The sequence below is a fragment of the Callithrix jacchus genome, chromosome 2 (assembly GCF_049354715.1).
Source record: "Callithrix jacchus isolate 240 chromosome 2, calJac240_pri, whole genome shotgun sequence".
In the NCBI taxonomy this organism is placed as follows: Eukaryota; Metazoa; Chordata; class Mammalia; order Primates; family Cebidae; genus Callithrix; species Callithrix jacchus.
This window is the reverse complement of record NC_133503.1, coordinates 134391800-134411550: the sequence shown is the minus strand read 5'-3', so window position 1 is coordinate 134411550 and position 19751 is coordinate 134391800. Positions and strand designations below refer to the sequence as shown.

Sequence of the window (19751 nt, the reverse complement as noted above, 5' to 3'; positions counted from 1 at the left end):
TTGGGTTGGTTCCAAGTCTTTGCTATTGTAAACAGTGCCGCAATAAACATATGTGTGCATGTGTCTTTATAATAGAATATTTAGGTATATACCCAGTAATGAGATTGCTAGGTCAAATGGTATTTCTATTTCTAGATCCTTGAGGAATCGCCACACTGTCTTCCACAATTTACACTCCCACCAGTGTAAAAGCATTCCTATTTCTCCACATTCTTTCCAGCATTTGTGTCTCCTGATTTTTAATGATAGCCATTCTAACTAGTGTGAGAAGGTATCTCAATTTGGTTTTGATTTGCATTTTTCAAAACCAGTGATTATGAGCTTTTTTTTATGTTTGTTGACTGCATAAATGTCTTCTTTTCAGAAGTGGTCTATTAATATCCTTTGCCCACTTTTTAATGAGTTTGTTGGTTTTTTTCTTGTAAATTTATATAAGTTCTTTTTAGATTCTGGATATTAAACTTTGTCAGATGGGTAAATTACAAAAATTTTTTCCCATTCTGTTGGTTGCCAGTTCACTCTAATGTAAACTAATTTCTTTTGCTGTGCAGAAGCTCTTAGGTTTAAATAGATCCCATTTGTCTGTTTTGGCCTTTGTTGCCATTGCTTTTGATGTTTTCGTCATGAAGTCCTTGCCTATACCTATGTCCTGAATGGTATTGCCTAGGTTTTCTTCTAGGGTTTTTATGGTGTTAGGTCTTGTGTTTAGATTTTTAATCCATTTGGAATTAATTTTTGTATAAGGTGTAAGGAAGGGATCCAGTTTCAGCTTTCTGCATATGGGTAGGCAGTTTTCCCAACACCATTTATCAAATAGGGAATCCTTCCCCCATTGCTTGTTTTTGTCAGGTTTGTCAAAGATCAGATGATTGTAGATGTGTAGCATTATTTCTGAGGCCTCTGTTCTGTTCCATTGGTCTATATCGCTGTTTTGGTACCAGTACCATGCTGTTTTGGTTATGGTAGCTTTGTAGTATAGTTTGAAGTCAGGTAGTGTGATGCCTCCAGCTTTGTTTTTTGTTGTTGTTGTTGTTGTTTTATTGCTTAAGATTGTCTGGCTATGTGGGCTCTTTTTTGGTTCCATCTGAGGTTTAAGGTGGTTTTTTTCCCAATTCTGTGAAGAAAGTCAATGGTAGCTTGATGAGGATAGCATTTAATTTATAAATTACGTTGGGCAGTATGGCCATTTTCACAATACCGATTCTTCCTAACCATCAACATGGAATGTTTTTCCATCTGTTTGTGTCCTCTTTTATTTCCTTGGGCAGTGGTTTGTAGTTCTCCTTGAAGAGGTCCTTCATGTATCTTGTTAGTTGTATTCCTAGGTATTTTATTCTCTTTGTAACAATTATGAATGGGAATGCACTCATGATTTGGCTCTCTGTTTGTCTGTTATTGGTGTATATGGATGGTTGTGATTTATGCACATTTTGTATCCTGATACTTTGCTGAAGTTGCTTATCATCTTGAGATTTTGGGCTGAGACAATAGAGTCTTCTAAATATACAATCATATCATCTGCAAATAAAGACAATTTGACTTCCTCTTTTCCTAATTGAGTACCCCTTATTTCTTTTTCTTGCCTGATTGCCCTGACCAGAACTTCTAATACTATGTGAATAGGAGTGGTAAGAGAGGGCATCCTTGTCTTGTGTCAGTTTTCAGAGGGAATGCTTCCAGTTTTTGCCCATTCAGTATGATACTGGTTGTGGGTTTGTCATAAATAGCTCTTATTATTTTGAGACATATTCCATCAATACATAGTTTATTGAGAGTTTTTAGCATAAAGGGCTGTTGAATTTTTTATAAAGCCGCTGCATCTATTGAGAAAATCAGGTGGTTTTTGTCTTTGGTTCTGTTTATATGATGGATTACGTTTATAGATTTGTATATGTTGAACCAGCCTTGCTTCCCAGGGATGAAGCTGACTTGATCATGATGGATAAGCTTTTTCATGTGCTGTTGGATTTGGTTTGCCGGTATTTTATTGAGAATTTTTGCATCAATGTTCATCATGGATATTGATCTGAAATTTTCTTTTTTAGTTGTGTCTCTGTCAGCTTTTGGTGTCAGGGTGATGTTGATCTCATAAAATGAGTTAGGAAGGATTCCCTCTTTTTGTACTGTTTGGAATAGTTTCAGAAGAAATGGTACCAGCTCCTCTTTGGTACCTCTGGTAGAATTCGGCTGTGAACTCATCTGGTCCTGGAGGACTTTTGTTGGTTGGTAGGCTATTAATTGCTGCCTCAATTTCAGACCTTGGTATTGATCTATTCAGGAGCTCAACTGCTTCCTGGCTTAGTCTTGGGAAGGTGTAAGTGTCCAGGAATATGTCCATTTCTTCTAGATTTACTGGTTTATGTGCATAGAGGTGTTTGTAGTAATCTCTGATAGTAGTTTGTATTTCTGTGGGATTGGTGGTGATATCCCCTTTATCACTTTTTATTGCATCTATTCGATTCTTCTCTCTTTTATTAGTCTGACTAGCGGTCTATCTATTTTGTTGATCTTTTCAAAAAGCCAGCTCCTGGATTTATTGATTTTTTGAAGGATTTTTTGTGTCTCTTTCTCCTTCAGTTCTGCTTTGATCTTAGTTATTTCTTGTCTTCTGCTAGCTTTTGAATTTGTTTGATCTTGCTCCTCTAGTTCTTTTAATTGTGATGATAGGATATCGATTTTAGACCTTTCCTCACTTCTCTTGTGGGCATTTAGTGCTATAAATTTTCCTCTACACATTGCCTTAAATGTGTCCCCAAGTTTCTGGTACATTGTGTCTTCGTTCTCAGTGGTTTCAAAGAACACCTTTATTTCTGCCTTCATTTCATTATTTACCCAGTAATCATTCAGGAGAAGGTTGTTCAGTTTCCATGTAGTTGTGCAGTTTTGAGTGAGATTCTTAATCCTGAGCTCTAACTTGATTGCACAATGATCTGAAAGACTGTTATGATTTCTGTTTGTCTGCATTTGCTGAGGAGTGATTTACTTCCAATTATGTGGTCAATTTTAGAATAAGTATGATGTGGTGCTGAGAAGAATGTATATTCTCTGGATTTGGGGTGGAGAGTTCTGTAGATGTCTATTAGGTCTGCTTGGTCCAGATCTGAGTTCAAGTTCTGCATATCCTTGTAAATTTTCTGTAAGACAGGTATTGCTTTCAAATCAACATTTCTGTAATTTTTTTGTCATCTGTGGCTAAGGAAATTAGGAAATGTTTTGGATGTTTCTTTTTACTTTTGGAAAGCTATGATCTCAGTGGCAATATATGGGTGGCATTAAGAAAATGTCATATTTTAGGAGTCTTTGCTTTATACGGGTGATGCTTATTGATTCATTTATTCATGTGGATATACCAGTGATTGATTCATATATTCATGTAAATATAAACAGATGTTTACACTAATATTTTATCTCAATCCTTTGTGGTTGTACAATATTAAGTAGGGGTAAACAGTAATTTTGACTATATGGAATAAAGTACAGGGAGCTAATCTGCAAGGGATCAGCTGGCAAACCTTGGCCACTAGTTATGCCTACTCGGTCTAATGGCAGAACCTGTATTGTTAGCTCTGGAAAGAATATTTGACATTATACAGTTTGATACTCATTTTTTAAATTTGGAAATTCACATTGATGAGATTTCAGACAGAGGGAAAGAATGGTAGACCCAAGGACAATTAATTTTTAATCCAGAATTCCTTTAATAGATGTTTATTGAGCACCTACTATTTCCTAATGTGTAGAATCAAGGTGGCTCTGAACTTCTAGGCTAGTGTTTATTTGTACCACATTGGAGGTCATCTACAGGCTACTATTCATCTTTAAGAAACTAATGTGATAGTGTATGGCCTTAGAAGTAGAACTTAAGGGGGAAAAAACTTTTTTAGTCCAACTTGATGTTTGTCCAATAGTACCCTATATACTTACTTTCACGTTTGATATATTTCCAACTTGGAGATTCCACCTTCCAATTCAGTAAGTTTTCTGTTATTGAAATGACCTCTCTCATACTTGGCATCTGGTCACCCTTGAGTCCCTCTCTGTTCCATTCAGAGCTCTTCATCGGGAATTACTGAAATATCCCGTCTCATCCTTCTTTGGGAAAGAATTACCTAATTGTATTAATGAGCTATCTTAATTTCAAATTCATCCTGGAAAAAACTTAAACTATTTATCTTCTGTCTCCTAAACTTGCCTACTACTTTTCCCATGTGTCATATTTGGGTGACTATAGTCAAATCCCTGTGTATTCAATTCAGAAACCTAGGAAATACTTTAGATTCATTCTTCTGGGAAGAAAAAAAAAGGCAGCGAAACTTTTGTCGTCTGAGATTGTATTGAATCTATAGATCAGTTTGACGAGTCTTGCCATCTTAAGAATATTCTGATCCATGTACATGGAATGTCTTTCCTTTTAATCAAGTTTAAAACTCTTACAACAAATTTTTTGTAGTTTTTCAGCATATAAGGTTGCATTTTTTTCATTGAATTTATTCCTAAGTATTTATCATTTTTATGCTATTGTAAATATTGTTTTTAAATTATATTTTGGAATCGTTTATTGCTAGTTTATAGACACTTGACTTTTTATTGAGTAATAATTTATATGCTATAAAATTCTCCCTTTTAAAGTGTATAATTAAGAGGTTTTTAGTATATTAACCATATTGTACATCCAGTACCTCTACTTAATTCCAGGACATTTCATCACGCCAAAACAAAGCCCTGTACCTATTAGCATCAATCCCTATCACCTACTCCCCAGCCCCAGGAAACCACTAACCTACTTTCTGTCTTTGACCTGTTTTGGACATTTCATATAAACAGAATCATACAATACACAGCCTTTTGTGCCTGGCTACTTTTACTTAGCATAACATTTCCAGAGTTTATTCATGTAGCATCTGTCACTTCTTCCTTTTCTGTGTCTGGTAATATTCCATTGTATGAATGTGCCACATTTTGTTTACCCAGTCATCAACTGATGGAACCTGTATTCTGCACCACTCCCTCCCCCCAACTTTTGACTATTCTGAATGAGACTGCTATGAACATTCATGTCCAGGTGTTTTCATGGATATATCTTTTCGTACAACTGATTTTTGTATACTGATCTTGTATCCTGCAACCTTGCTGAATTCATTTATTCTAATCATTTTTGGTAAATTTCTTGTGCCACTATCTGCCTTAATAAATAAAGTTTCGGCCAGGTGCGGTGGCTCACACCTATAATCCCAGTACTTTGGGAGGCCAAGGCGGGTGGATCATGAGGTCAAGAGATCGAGACCATCTGGTCAACATGGTGAAATCCTGTCTCTACTAAAAATAAGAAAATTAGCTCGGCATGGTGGCGAGCACCTGTAGTCCCAGCTACTTGGGAGGCTCAGGCAGGAGAATTGCTTGAACCCAGGAGGCAGAGGTTGCGGTGAGCACAGATCGCACCATTGAACTCCAGCCTGGGTAACAAGAGTGAAACTCCATCTCAAAAAATAATAATAAATAAATAAATAAATGAAGTTTCACTGAAATTTAGCCACACTTTAATTTATGTATGGTCTATGGCTGCTTTCCTGCTGCAGTGGTAGTGCTGAGTGGTTGTTTCAGAGGCCCATAGCCTGCAAAACTGAAAATATTGGCTCTCTCTCTCTCTCTCTCTCTTTTGTTTTGTTTTGTTTTGTTTTAAATGAAGTCTTGCTCTGTCACCCAGGCTGGAGTGCAGCGGAGCAATCCGAGCTCACTGCAACCTCTGCCTCCTAGGTTCCAGCAATTCTCCTGCCTCAGCCTCCCAGGTTGCTGGAATTACAGGCATATGCCACTGTGCCTGGCTCATTTTTGTATTTTTAGTAGAGACAGGGTTTCACCATGTTGGCCTCGAACTCTGACCTCTCCTGCCTTGGCCTCCCAAAGTACTGGGATTACAGGTATGAGCCACTGCGCAAGGCCCCTACTCTCTGACTGTACAGAAAATGTTTGCCAACCCCCGTTCTAGAAAGAAGAGCTTTCCAAGCAATTAAAGACTGATTTTCACCCCAGATAGAACTATGAGCACTGTTTTCAGGCATGCATATGATGATTTATTCTTATCTCTTTCCCCTCTGGTTCCAAGATGTCTATCTTTTCCCAAATTGAAACATCCACCGTTAGGTAAATGGATTGCTCAGCCTTGTAAGTCAGTTTAACGTTTCTGTATAGTAGTGTATAATTTTGTCTGGAAGGCATCTAAAAAGTATGCCTCCTTTTAGAATGTTTGTGACCTCTTAACTAACTGTAATCAGTCTTTTTTCTAAGTGGCAAACCAACTATATTTCTTAGGAAAACTATTTGGAGCCCGTGCTGGAAAGCAGCTCTCCTCAGTCTCTGATCTAACTGTACATTCAAACTAGATGTGAAAAAGATAGGAATTCTTCTTTCCTGTTACCTATTGACATCCCAACCCAAGTAAAGCCTCTAATGCCATTCAGGTCTCTTCATCAGGAATTATTGTAATGTCCCCCACCTCATCCTTCCTTGGGAAAGAATCAGATAATTGTATTAATGAGCTATCCTCATTTCAAATTCATCCTGGAAAAAACTTAGTTTATCTTCTCTCTCTAAAACTTGCCTACTTCTTTTCCCATGTGCCATATTTGGGTGAGAGCTAAAAACAACAGAAAAATATAAGAAGTTCTAACATAGACTAAGCTAAGTCACTACTATCAAGTGAGCATTAGACTCATTGTCTTTACAGGTAAATCACAGTTCAAGTGAATTGACCATTGGTGATTAGCTTTTAACCAGCTAAGAAATTTTTTACTTCTCAGTTCAAGTGATGGGAGAAACATTTTCGACAGCTTTGCTTGCCTTCTTTCCTTCCCACTGAGAGAGTTGCCTTAAGAAGGGTGATTATTCTTCTGAAAACGTTTATGAATCCGACAACTATTGGTAATTGAAAATATCATAGTTGGTTGTGCATAGTGGTTCATGCCTATAATCCCAGCACTTTGGGAGACTGAGGCAAGCAGATTGCTTGAGCCCAAGAGTTTGAGACCAGCCTGGGCAATATGGCAAAACCCATCTTTACAAAAAATTAACCAGGTGTTGCATGCTCCTGTGGCCCCAGCTATTCTGGAGGCTCATTTGAGCCTGGAGAAGTTCGGGCTGCAGTGAGCCATGTTGCACCACTATTCTCCAGCCTGGGTGACAGGGTGAGAACCTGTCTCAAAAGCAAGTAAAGAAGGGAGCAGTGGGGGGAAGGGACAGAAGGGAAGGAAGGAAGAATAATAATTACTTGTAAACAGCCTAACTTGACCGTACAATGTATTTTCTAGTCAACCAATGTTTCTAAACAGATGAACAGGATATCTGACTGCCCATTGAAAAGAGATACATCTTTCTTCCTGGGCATTGACAAACTGAAAGAACAGGTGAGGGGCATTTAAAACCAAATGAAGAATCAACACATATTAAAGAGCCTTAGGCCAGGTGTGGTGGCTCACACCTGTAATCCCAGCACTTTGGGAGGCAGAGGCAGGCAGATCACCTGAGGTCTAGAGTTCAAGACCTGCCTGACCAACATGAAGAAACCCCATCTCTACTAAAGACATGAAATTAGCCAGGCATGATGGCACATACCTATAGTCCCAGCTACTTTGGAGGCTGAGGCAGGAGAATCGCTTGAACCCGGGAGGCGGAGGTTGCAGTGAGCCGAGATGTGCCATTGCACTCCAGCCTGGGCAACAAGAGTCAAAGTCTGTCTCAAAAAAAAGGAAAAAAAAGAGCCTTAAAGTTACCCCTATTTAGTTATTTCAATGCACTTCAATATTTTGTGAAGAAATTCACTCAAATTTTGATTTACCAATGAGTCAATGCTCACTTAGTACAGTTGACTTAGCTTAGTCTAAGTTAGAACTTCTTATGTTTTTCTGCTGTGGTTAGCTCTCAGGCCTGGGACCAGAATCATTCAACAAAATAAACAGATGTCTAATGAAGTGTAGTCCATGGATTCATGAGGAGGAGACATTCTTGATCAACTTAAGTCATGACTACCATAGGTTTTTCTAATATCCCTCCCCCAAAATTAGTTATTTCAAAAATTTTTTCTTCTCATTTTATGTGGTTGTGTAGCACAAAATGAGTCAGGAGAACAGGAATTTTCTTTTTCCCTGCTTCAGTTGACCTTTGTTATGCATACGCCATTTTGTGCTTTGAATAAAGCTGTTTCCAAAGGTTCTACTTTGGTTTAAGGCAGATCATTGGCCCTCCTTAAATAAGGGCCACAGACCACAGTCCTTGTGGGTCTCTTTATTGGAGAAGTTGTAGGGAAACGTTGTAAGCAAAGATGATCTTGCCGATTGGGCTCCTTTGTCTACATGTGTTGCTGTTTGCATCTACCTGGGACTTACAATTACTGTTTGCTTTTCTCTCTCTTTGGCTGTTTTTGGCCAAACTTTTTTTTTAATATATATATGGAATCTAGGTCTGTTGCCAAGCCAGGAGTGCAACGGTGATATCTCGGCTCACTGCAATCCCTGCCTCCCGGGTTCAAGTGATTCCCCTGCCTCAGCTTCCTGTGTAGCTGGGACTACAGGTGTGTGCCACCACACCTGGCTAATTTTTTTGTATTTTGCTATTTCATAAAGACAGGGTTTCACCATGTTGGCCAGGATAGTCTCTATCTCCTGACCTCATGATCTGCCTGTCTCAGCCTCCCAAAGTGCTGGGATTACAGGCATGAGCCACCATGCCTGGCCCAGCTAAACATGTTTTTATCATCCTCATCAAAGATTTGAGTTCTAGAGCTAGCCTTAGGCATTTGGGCTCTTCCTCTTCTTTGGCTTAGCAGGGACCTGCCATTAAATATACCGAATTCATTTCATGTTAGTGGGTCATTTCTGATGCTGTTGGCTTAGACAGTCTAAATGTTTGCTGAAAAACAGGTTCAATTACTTTACCTATTGAAGAAACTAATGTTTAAGGGTTCACTGTTTCTCTGTAGAATTTAACAAAATTTTTTCTTTAGTGTCTAGTGAAGGTTCATGGCTCAAACTCAACCTGCACGAAAAATATGACTACTATTACAACATCGATTCAAAAGAGAGCTCCTGGGTCACGCCCGAATCATGCTTGTATAAAGAATCATGGCTCATGGGAAAAGAAATTGAGGTAGGAAGTTGGTGCTTGGTGGATAATTGTACTGTATAAAGTTACATGTGACTGGCTTTCTATTTCTGTGTCATGGAAGTGATGAGAGGAACTAACCGACTTATCTGAAGCCTGGATATGTGATAAAGTCTTCATGAACTACAGTTGAATGTGGCTGCATTGTTACCAATTTGCAGATTTTTTTCCACATTGGCTTGACAAAACCAAATACAGCAGGGGGAAGAAATATTTTACTATTTATTTGGGATGGTACATTATCCTAAGAAATCAATCTTGACTTTCCTTAACTTAATTAAGCTCGATTAATTATAATTTCTTGGTTGTCAACATTTAAAAGGTATTTCTTTCCCCCCGTCTCAGCCTGCAGCTTAACCTCGTACCTTTCAAACCAAAATGTCATTTTTTCTATAAAGTGCTGGAGAGGGCGTCTCTGCCACACATGGCCCCAGCCATCTCCAGGATGGCTTCAGAAGCAAAGAACAGAGTTGGGCAAAGAGCAAGATGGTAAACATTAAATGTTTACTTCTTCTGAGATGGTCATCTTAGCATGTTTTCATTGCTTAACATTCTAGAGCTCTGGATGTACCCTTGTCCAAATGTAAGTGCAAACAACACAATTGAGTGTATCTTATACTTGGCTTTCAAGTAACTGAGGTAAAAGTTAGCTATGTGTCCATGTGTTGTACTAACCAAGAGCTAAACATGATACATCAAATTGAAATTTGTATTTAACTACTAAAGGTCCCTTTTAACTAATCCTTGACTCATATTTGAAAGCTTTCTTGTACCAGATTTTTCTTATTGAAAACAATTTATCCCTCCTCTCATCTCTTTTAACCAAACTGTATAAATAGTACCTATTTGAGCTTCTCGTTAGGAGTAAAGAAACAGTGCGTTAGTGAGCATAGTTATTGTCTATTAGGACATTTGTTATTTTTTGTTTGTTTCTCTTTTGGGGGGATATTTGTTATTTTAAATATAGAAAGGAAAAATCCATTTAGAAAAATCTACCTTAGGTGAAACCCCATCTCTACTAAAAATACAAAAATTAGCTGGATGTTGTGGCCGGGACCTGTAATCCTAGCTACTTGGGAGGCTGAGGCAGGAGAATTGCTTGAACCCAGGAGGCAGAGGTTGCAGTGAGCCAAGATTGTTCCATTGCACTCCAGCCTGGGCGACAAGAGCTAGACTCTGTCTCAGGAAAAAACAAACAAAAAAAAAACCCTAAAAAGTCTGCGTTAGAATCATCTCAGGTTCAGATGCTTTTTCTCATTATAAACAAGACTGGCCGGAGTCTCAGGGGTCCTCCTGATTTCCCCATGTGCCTTGCAAATATTCAGCAGTTTTTATATGTACAGGAGCCCAGGGCTGAAGTATTTACAAAAAAAGAAAAGAGTAAAGCTATGAGAAAAAGTACAGCCAAAAGAACTCTTTTTTGTTTCAGTTCTAGGTCACTGCATTTCATTCATTTTTTAGTTGCTCCTCCCCACATAGAGGGATGAGAGGAGCACTTTGACAGTAGATTATCTGTATGATCATGGCTTTGTTAGATCTGAATATTTTCTTCCAACATGGAAATAAGGAGCTAAATGCTCTGTGGGGATTCCTGAAACAAAAGACTTAGCTATACACAACTAGTGAGGTAGATCTTGCTGAATGGCCTTCTTTCTTAAAGTCAGAGGAATGTGAAATTGGAATCAACCCTTGTAGAAAGGTGTCTGAAACAAGTTATGGCAGAAAGTAGCCTTTCTGACTGGTGTGCCTACAAATACCCAAAGACTGTGTAAACTGCTAATATAAGGTCTTCTGAAACCATAAGCACAGCCCGGTACCCCTCCTTTGTATACAGTTTCACTTTCCAATGTACTTTCGCATCACTTTGATCCCTAAATTGCCCTCTAAGTAGAGACAGAGCAAATATTCTCATTCTATTTTTCTAAGTGAGGAAACTGAGGCACAGAGTAGATGAACCAGCTTGTACTAATTGTGCAGTTTGTATAGAGTTTGACAGTAAACAGTGATTTATTTCCAGTGCTTCCAACTTCTACTCTAGTATCTTTTCCACTTTTTGCCTTGCTTTTGACACAGTCACCAGTATCTCTGAGTGGTTATATCATGTGCCTATTGCTCTGGAATTAATAACACAAGTTGGTGGCTTAAGAAATATACAGGTACTTTAAAAAGTGAGTAATGATTCCCAGGGGGAATACTCTTGAAGGAATATTCACCAAGACTGATGTGGATTTAAGACCAAAAGTTGGACCCAAAGATATGAAAACTTCTGATGATGAGTCCACACATCATAATATGTTTACAGAGAAATGCTGATGATAATTAAAAACAAGAACACACATCTTACAGAATCATTCAAAGTCAACATCGAAGATACCGCAGTGAAGCAGTATTGTAGACAGAATCATCAATGCAGTATTTACTAAAATTTTGAGAAAAAAAAAAAAACATGATCTGAGTCTGATCATTGCTACCAAAAATGCTTAATGACAAGAAGATAGTGAAGAACATAATTTATTGACTAATTTCCGATGTTCAGAGTTCCTACAAGTTTTAGAAAAATTACATTGTAGCAATGGATTATTAGTGCCAATTTTGAAAAAAAAATTATAGACATACTAAAAACATATGCTGTGGTTGAAAAGATGTATCAAACTATAAAGAAGCAGCATCAAAGATTTAAAATTTAGAATCAAAAATTGCTCATGTGGCATCCCAAGATATGTAACTTTTCCTTATATCGAGCATCAGTCTGTTAAGATTATTAACCAGTGGAAGGTCTAACACTATTTAAAAAAATTGCATTTCCTCTAAACAACCTGAAGTTACTGGTTTTATTCAATGAATGCATACATATGTCTTCTCTTAAAGATATGTATGCATCTTTTGTATGATTTCACTTTTAGCTCTTTAACCAACCATTGATTCCAGTTGTACAAGATAAGAACATTATATATGGGGTATAAACTGGGTTTACTTTTATGCTCAATGAGAGATGCAAAGAAAGAACGGACTTTCACTTCTAGAGTCATCAGCTGTAGAAGTGCAGTCCATTCTTTCTTTGCATCTCTCATTGAGCATAAAAGTAAACCCAGTTCATACCCCACATAAAACTTTCTTATAACCTCCTTCTTCCTTTTTTCCTCATTCTTCTAGATTTCCCCCATCTGTCCTTAATAGCACTTGCCTTGCTTCTCCCACCCCTTTTTCTTTAGCCCCAGAGCATCATTTTGAGTTTTGCCCCAGCTTGTTACAGGGATCTGCCTACTCTGGCCTGGGGAAGAAATGGAAAAGAAGTCTGAGATCCTCGTGGTCATTGCAATCTTTTCCTTGGGAGCCCAAGGGAGGTGGAAGGTGATGCATGTTTTTACAGAAAGCATCCTTGTCCCTTTACATTCTTTGGAGCTCAGGCTTCACGCCTGGTCCTTGCCAGCATCATCTGTACATCTCTGCCTCCAAATCCTGAGACCATTGAGCCACATTCTCATGCCACCTCAGCACCAAGTTCAGAGATGCCAAAATCATATTGCTAGAAAGAAGCTAAGCCAGTTTCATCCCTCAGCTCTGCTTATATTTGTTTTTAAACCAAGCCAAAAGGAGACATCCATATTACTTTCTAAAAGATAAACTATCAGGAGCTATTCTGTGTCTGCCTTTCAAATGATGTGTGAAGTGTAATGATAAGAAATATCTCTTGCCAGGACATTATTGAGGAAGTCACAGTAGGTTACATTCGTGAAAATATATGGTCTGCTTCAGAAGAGTTGCTTCTTCGCTTTCAAGCCACAAGCTCAGGACCCATCCTTAGGAAAGAGTTTGAAGCTAGAAAATCATTTTTGCATGAACAAGAAGAGAATGTGGTCAAAATACAGGTATGTGGATCACCTACCACTTTTTACAGCAAACTGTCATATCACCTGAAAATGTTTTATTTGATAATAGACTAGTCAACTATTGGCATTCTAATAAACAGATCTGACTGCATGTTTTTACATAACAGTGCCACTAGTCTACTTCACTAAGGCTTTAAAATGGGAAGCATACTGATGATGAATGACTTAGCCTATGGTCTTCTAGGGCGAATTTAGCAGCGCTGCAGATTTGCACAGATTCACCTGCTGCTACCCTAGCTGGACCCAAAAGGACATACCTTGGATCCGAGTTGAAATCACATCTGACTCAGGGACTTTACAATTTGGCTTCTGTGGTTAGTGGATTTTGAGTGGCATCTTAGTTTCTGTGCACTTCTAGCCTGAACGAACAGGAGAACTAATTAAATAAATAGATTTAGCATCTCTAAAAATGTCTTCCACCTTCTGCAATCTCACTCTCATTTTGGCCTGCAGGAGAAACTTTCATTCCCAAATTGTTTGCTATAAGTTGTTCTTAAGCTTGCATGACTTGTCCAAACTTTCTGGTTGGCAGGAGAAGAATTTGCCAGGCTTAGATGTCTCTCTTCTGTATTCCTGTAGCACCCTCTACCAATCACCACACTGATCTCTGAAAGGCTGTGAGTTTGTTCTTTTTCTTGTGAATTCAAAGGGACATTGTTAGCAACTGGCAAAGTCTGATGGGTTTTTACTTTTGAGTTTCCGAAATTGCAAGTTTTTCTGTTGAAGAGGTTGTTTTTTATATGGTCACTGGTGAACTCATCTGCTTTTCCCACCTAAGTGTAATGTCCAAGGCAGGAAATGAATTTTACAAACATTTGTCTTCTTGTATCTTATACATGATAGGTGCTTGCATGTTTAAATTTGCTTGGAGCTTAAGATATTATTAGCAAAGCAGAAACTATCAACTTTATAAAATAAATTCCTACTATAAATCTAATACTTAAAGGATTTTTCCAGATGGGCCAATGAGTTTTCAATTTATTCATTCTTTAAACAAGTAGTAGGCAAAACACACAGGAAATGAACAAAAGCCTAAAACTAGTCACCTACACTGATGAGGCTCCAATTTTACACAAAATTCACATGTCAGCCAATATAAAATTTGGACCCCACACTCTCCAGTCTCAGGGCACACAGCAGAGTTGCAGTTGGAAGATGTCCCACAGAATCCACCAGTATAGAATCCCACTGTATTAGAAACCAGGGCTGAAGGATGAGAGAAATGGGGGAAGGATGGGAACAATTATTGGGAGCCTTTTTTCTCCACCTCAGCAGAGGCAAAAGAATTGAAGAGGCAGCCATCAAACCATGAAGTCACCTCACCATGCCTTTTTTTCAGTCTTCTGACAATTTTCCAAAGCGGAGGGCATGAAGTCTAAAGGTAAGCCTACTTCACAGATGGGGACCAGAAGTAAATATGCATCGATAGGAACCTGCTGACCCATAAAACCAAGAGACCATGAACTAAAGGGTGTCATGCTAATCTCGTTTCTCACCAAAGTGGCTAGTTCACCTTCAAGTAGGAAAACGTTCTGATATCTGAAAGGTTCCCCTACATAAAACACTGTGAGCTTCCTAGCTAGCTGAACTGCCCACAGACACCACAGTCTTAACAAATTTGGAAAGAAATACAAAGGCAAAGCTCCTAGGCCAAGGCTAGCAATACCCCAGCTACACCACCCTCCCTGCCCTCGGTGATCTGCCAAGGAACTGAGTCGTGGTACAGAGAATGTGCGTGATCAACATCCAGTCCTCTGTCTCAAATGCTTGGGGAGTTAACTGGGAGGTGCTCAGGTCAATACAGAGAGAAGTCAAAGAGAATCTACATAGCTATATTATTCTTGAGCAGTTAGAAGTCCCTGATAAAATTTCCTGAGTGAACCAGAAAAAAAAAAAATCTTCTCATAAACAAAAAAGATCTTATATCAAAAACAGAAAAAGGAATGTAACTTGCAAAATATAAATGGAGTAGACATCTACAGTTACTTTTCCAGAGGACAGGAGAAAATTTTACACTGAAACTGCTTTATACTGTCAAGGTATTTCATATCACGTGGACTTCATGAAATTAAGAAGACAACAGAATAATAAAATGAAAAGACAGCTGACAGCTAAGGAGAGGAAGGGAAATAATGACATCATAGCATGTAAATGAATTTATAACTGCAGAAAGCAAAATAGGCACTGAAAATAATTGTAGCAGACACGGAAAGCTTAAGAAAAGTCCACCAAAGCTGAGGGAAAGAAAAGATGATTAAAAACAGTTTTTCATGGGAAAAGTATAATGCCCATTTTATTGTAGGGTGGTGACAACTGACTGGAGTAATTCACATAACAGATGGCTCCTAGTTTGTGCTTCTTAAGTGCTTGATAAACTTTAGAAATGGCAAGGTGATAGAGATAATGACTCAGAGGACAGATAATGGGGAGCCAATATTGATATTGCTGGTGTGGCACAGGAAGACATCAGAAAAAATGAAATGGGATAGAATAGGTAACTAAAGGACGAAGGTTTTCTCTTGAACTGAAGAAAGCTAGCATTCCACTTTTTAGGAAAGGACATAATAGTGACAAACACCAAAACTTAGCCCTGAGAATTAATGAATTATTGAACTTCAGCTTACGGAGTGCCACCAGCATCCTGGTGAAGAAAAACAAGCGACTCTGAAGGAACTTTGCAACTGCAGGAGGAGCGGCAGAGTCTGTGGGCCAGGAGGAAGGGGATGACCTGGGAGAGTCGGGCCTCAGTTGTTTTAATGTAACTGACTACTCCTGTAGATTGCTGGATTTTTTTTACCTTTGAGGAAAGGGAAAAGAGGTTCATGTTTAGGGCTTTCTTGGTTAACTGAGATCACACAAGTATTTTGTGCATCAGAAGTTGGCACTGGTGATTTGAATAGATCTGTACTTAGTGTCCAGTTTTCACACATAGCAGCCAGTGTATCAAGCCGTATTTCCCAGAGAGTAATAGTTAAGGTCTATAAAACAGAGCAGTGACCTCTGAGGTCTAAATGTTTTGAAAGACTTTTTTATAGAGATATTCTGCACATAAATATATTTATTATAGTACTAGAAAACAAAACAAATAAGATGACTATTATAAATTTTCCCACAAGTTTCCATACCAGACAGGAAAATGAGATTGCCATTTTTGTAAATCCTTTTTTTAAATTCTGAGACAGAGTCTTGCTCTGTCACCCAGGCTGGAATGTAGTGACACCATCCCAGCTCACTGCAACCTCCACCTCCTGGGTTCAAGCAATTCTCATGCCTCAGCCTCCCAAGCAGCTGGGATTACAGGCATGTGCCACCACACCCAGTTTATTTCTGTATTTTTTTATAGACACAGTTTCACCATGTTGGCCAGCTTGGTCTTGAACCCCTAGCCTCAAGTGATCTGCCCACCTCGGCCCCCACAAAGTGCTGGGGTTATAGGCATGAGCCATTGTACCCAGCCTGTAAATCCTTTCTGCCTATAACTTTCCAAGTTTCTTTATATCAACTTTAAACCCATATTTGCTTATAAACAGACTCTGATTAGAGAAGAGCTTGCAATATTATGACTATGCACAGAATAAAAGCTCATCTCAATGGAACTAAAACAGACTAAAAAAAGAAAAACAGTTTTTTGGCAAATGAAATATGAGGCGTGTAGTATTCTGCTTCTGTGGAGCCCAAAAATTTTTTTTTTATTATTGTACTTTAAATTCTGGGATACATGTGCAGAACATGCAGGTTTGTTACATAGGTATACACATGCTATGGCAGTTTGCTACACCCATCAACCCATCATCTACATTAGGTATGTCTCCTAATTCTCTCTCTCCCCTAACCCCACACTGCCCAGCAGGCCCCAGTGTGTGATGTTCCCCTCCCTGTGTCCATGTGTTCTCATTGTTCAACTCCCACTTATGAGTGAGAATATGGGGTGCTTGGTTTTCTGTTCCTGTGTTAGTTTGCTGAAAATGATGGTTTCCAGCTTTGTCCATGTCCCTGCAAAGGACATGAACTCATGCTTTTTTATGGCTGCATAGTATTCCATCATGTATATGTGCCACATTTTATTTATCCGGTCTATCTCTGATAGGCATTTGGGTTGGTTCCAAGTCTTTGCTATTGTGAACAGTGCCGCAGTAAACATAAGTGTGCATGTTTATAAATCATCTTTTGGGTATATATCCAGTAATGGGATTGCTGGGTCAAATGGTATTTCTGGTTCTAGATCCTTGAGGAATCACCACACTGTCTTCCACAATGGTTGAACTAATTTACACTCCCACCAACAGTGTAAAAGCATCCCTATTTCTCCACAGCCTCTCCAGCATCTGTTTTCTCCTGACTTTTAATGATCACCATTCTAACTGACGTGAAATGGTATCTCAATGTGGTTTTGATTTCCATTTTTCTAATGACCAGTGATGATAAGCTTTTTTTCATATGTTTTTTAGCCACATAAATGTTTTCTTTTGAGAAGTGTCTGTTCATGTCCAGGAGCAAAAAAATTCTATTCCCAGCCAACCTGCCTTTGTTTGGAAAGGTAACAATACTCATATATAGAAGAATACCAGAAAAAGTTGCATAAATAATAGTGAGATGAAACATAATAATGAACTCTCAAGGTAAATCCTGGTGGCACACATACTTAAGCCTTAGTACATTAAAAGGAAAAAAAAACAGAATGGACAAATGGGGTCATTTTGACAATGCAGGAATGATTCAATATTAAATCATCTGTTATTATGACACATTACTTATTCAGAATGTTTGCAAATCTCAGGTAATTGAGATTAACAGTGTTTTTGAAGTTTAGGTCATTCCAGAAGAGCAGAATGGGAACTTGAGCTAATTCCAATTATCTTGTTTAGCCTTCAGTATGGACTAAGGAAGGAGCAGGATTTATAATACACATTCAAACAATTGCAATTCTGTGCTTTAAACCAATGTTAACCACCAAAATATACAAACTCTTAAGATCCATCACAACACTTTGTGTGTGTGTGTGTGTGTGTGTGTGTGTGTGTGTGTGTGAAAGAGAGAGAGAGAGAGACAGTCAGTCTCACTCTGTTGCTGAGGCTAGAGTGCAGTGGTGCAGTCGGCACTGACTGCAACCTCCACCTCCCAGGTTCCAGTGATTCTCCTGCCTCAGCCTCCCAAGTAGCTGGGACTACAGGCACATGCCACCATACCAGGCTAATTTTTGTATATTTAGTAGACAATATGGTTTTCACCATATTGGCCAGGCTAGTCTTGAACTCCTGACCTGGTGATCCGCTGCCTTGGTCTCCCAAAGTGCTGGGATTACAGAAATAAGCCACCCCGCCTGACCCACGACACATTTTTTACTGGTTAGACTGCCATGGAGTCCCAGTGACCCATGATTAGGGTCCACTTCCCCTAGTCTCTGTTGTGCTTTTGGGCCACCTTTGTGAACAACTGTTGGTGACATCAGAGAATTTTGCCCATCTCAGAAGTGTCACACTGTGACAAATCCCATGGTAGCAATTTCTACCTGGATAATCAATTTTAAATCCTTTTTTCTGGTTATTTACACTTTTATCATTTAATGTGTGGATCACATACCCAGTGCTGTCTTTGCCTGGAAGATTGGTAAAAGTACACAATCTCAAGCCTTCCCCGAGGCCTACTGAATCCCTAACCTGCATTCTGGCAAGATCCTCAGATGATTTTATATTCACATTAAAGTTTGAGAAGTACTGTTAAGATCATTCCAGTTTCAAAACTCCAGATAACTCATCTTCCTGTATAGTTCTTTATCACCATAAGAGCTTAAAGGAGAAAAACCCTATGTGCTCATTTCAATAGCTACTGAAAAGGCGTTTGATAAAATTCGACCCATTCCTGTGTTTTTAAATGATTGCATTGAAGTTTAAGGTTTTTTCTGAGGCAGTTGGCATCCTTATAATCAACTTTACCTTTCAGACATTAATCTTTTTCCATTTATTAATCTGTTCCAAAGTGTACCTTATAATTTTATTCTTTTATATTTTTAAGTTTACCCCTCTGTATCTTTTTCTGCTATTGTGAATAACATCTTTATTCTATTACGTTGCTTATTCTTGACATGTAGAAAATTTATCAATTTTATATTCATTTTATAACTAGTCACCAGGATGAACTCTTAGTGCTAATAAATTTTTAGTTGATCCTCTTGGGTCATAACTGCTGTTGACACTTCTGATTTTTTTTTTTAACATCTTGAATTTTGTCAAGGAATATATTCATACAGCCTTAATAATATAGAAAATTATAAACTTTAAGGACTTAAAAATTATTTGGGCTTGGCTTCCACTTCTAGGAAAGTGGAATGTATGTTCTTTCCCTGTTCATAAATACAATTAAAAGCCCCCAATATTATATATAAACAAACATAACACTCTTAAAGATGAAGAGAAAAAAGTCAGACTAATTAGCAAACCCTGGGACCCAAAGATTGACATAGTGATGAGTTCTTTGAGTTTTCTTTTTGTTTATATTTTTCTTACCTAGAGCTGAAGAGGCTGGCAACCCAGAAATGCCAGTGGGTACAGGCTCTGATATGGCTTGGTTCTGTGTCACTACCCGAATCTCATCTTAATTGTACTTCCATAATTCCCACATGTAGTGGGAGGGACCTGATGTGAGATAATTGCATCATGGGGGCAGTTTCCCCTATACTGTTCTTGTGGTAGTGAGTAAGTCTCTCAAGAT

The 19751-nt window shown here is 38.5% G+C and overlaps 2 protein-coding genes across 10 annotated transcripts in view; one reads left to right on the top strand and one right to left on the bottom strand.

Annotated features, from left to right (window-relative positions):
* IQGAP2 (IQ motif containing GTPase activating protein 2) overlaps window positions 1–19751 on the top strand; it is a 315054-nt gene that overhangs the window by 229564 nt on the left and 65739 nt on the right. For 6 of the 8 annotated variants that reach the window (XM_002744847.6, XM_035291369.3, XM_054252165.2 and 3 more), the window contains 2 exons: window positions 8996–9138; window positions 12852–13022. In XM_002744847.6, coding sequence (XP_002744893.2) covers window positions 8996–9138; window positions 12852–13022 — 314 coding nt within the window. The remainder of the gene's footprint in view (window positions 1–8995; window positions 9139–12851; window positions 13023–19751) is intronic. The other 2 variants (XM_035291370.3, XM_035291371.3) reach the window with 1 other exon arrangement.
* Window positions 1–19751, bottom strand: part of F2RL2 (coagulation factor II thrombin receptor like 2) — a 40459-nt gene that overhangs the window by 19984 nt on the left and 724 nt on the right. The window contains exon 2 of one of the 2 annotated variants that reach the window (XM_054252168.2): window positions 7609–7726. The exons of the other annotated variant lie outside the window; for it this stretch is intronic. The gene's annotated coding sequence lies outside the window, so the exon portion shown is untranslated. The remainder of the gene's footprint in view (window positions 1–7608; window positions 7727–19751) is intronic. 2 annotated transcript variants of the gene reach the window in all.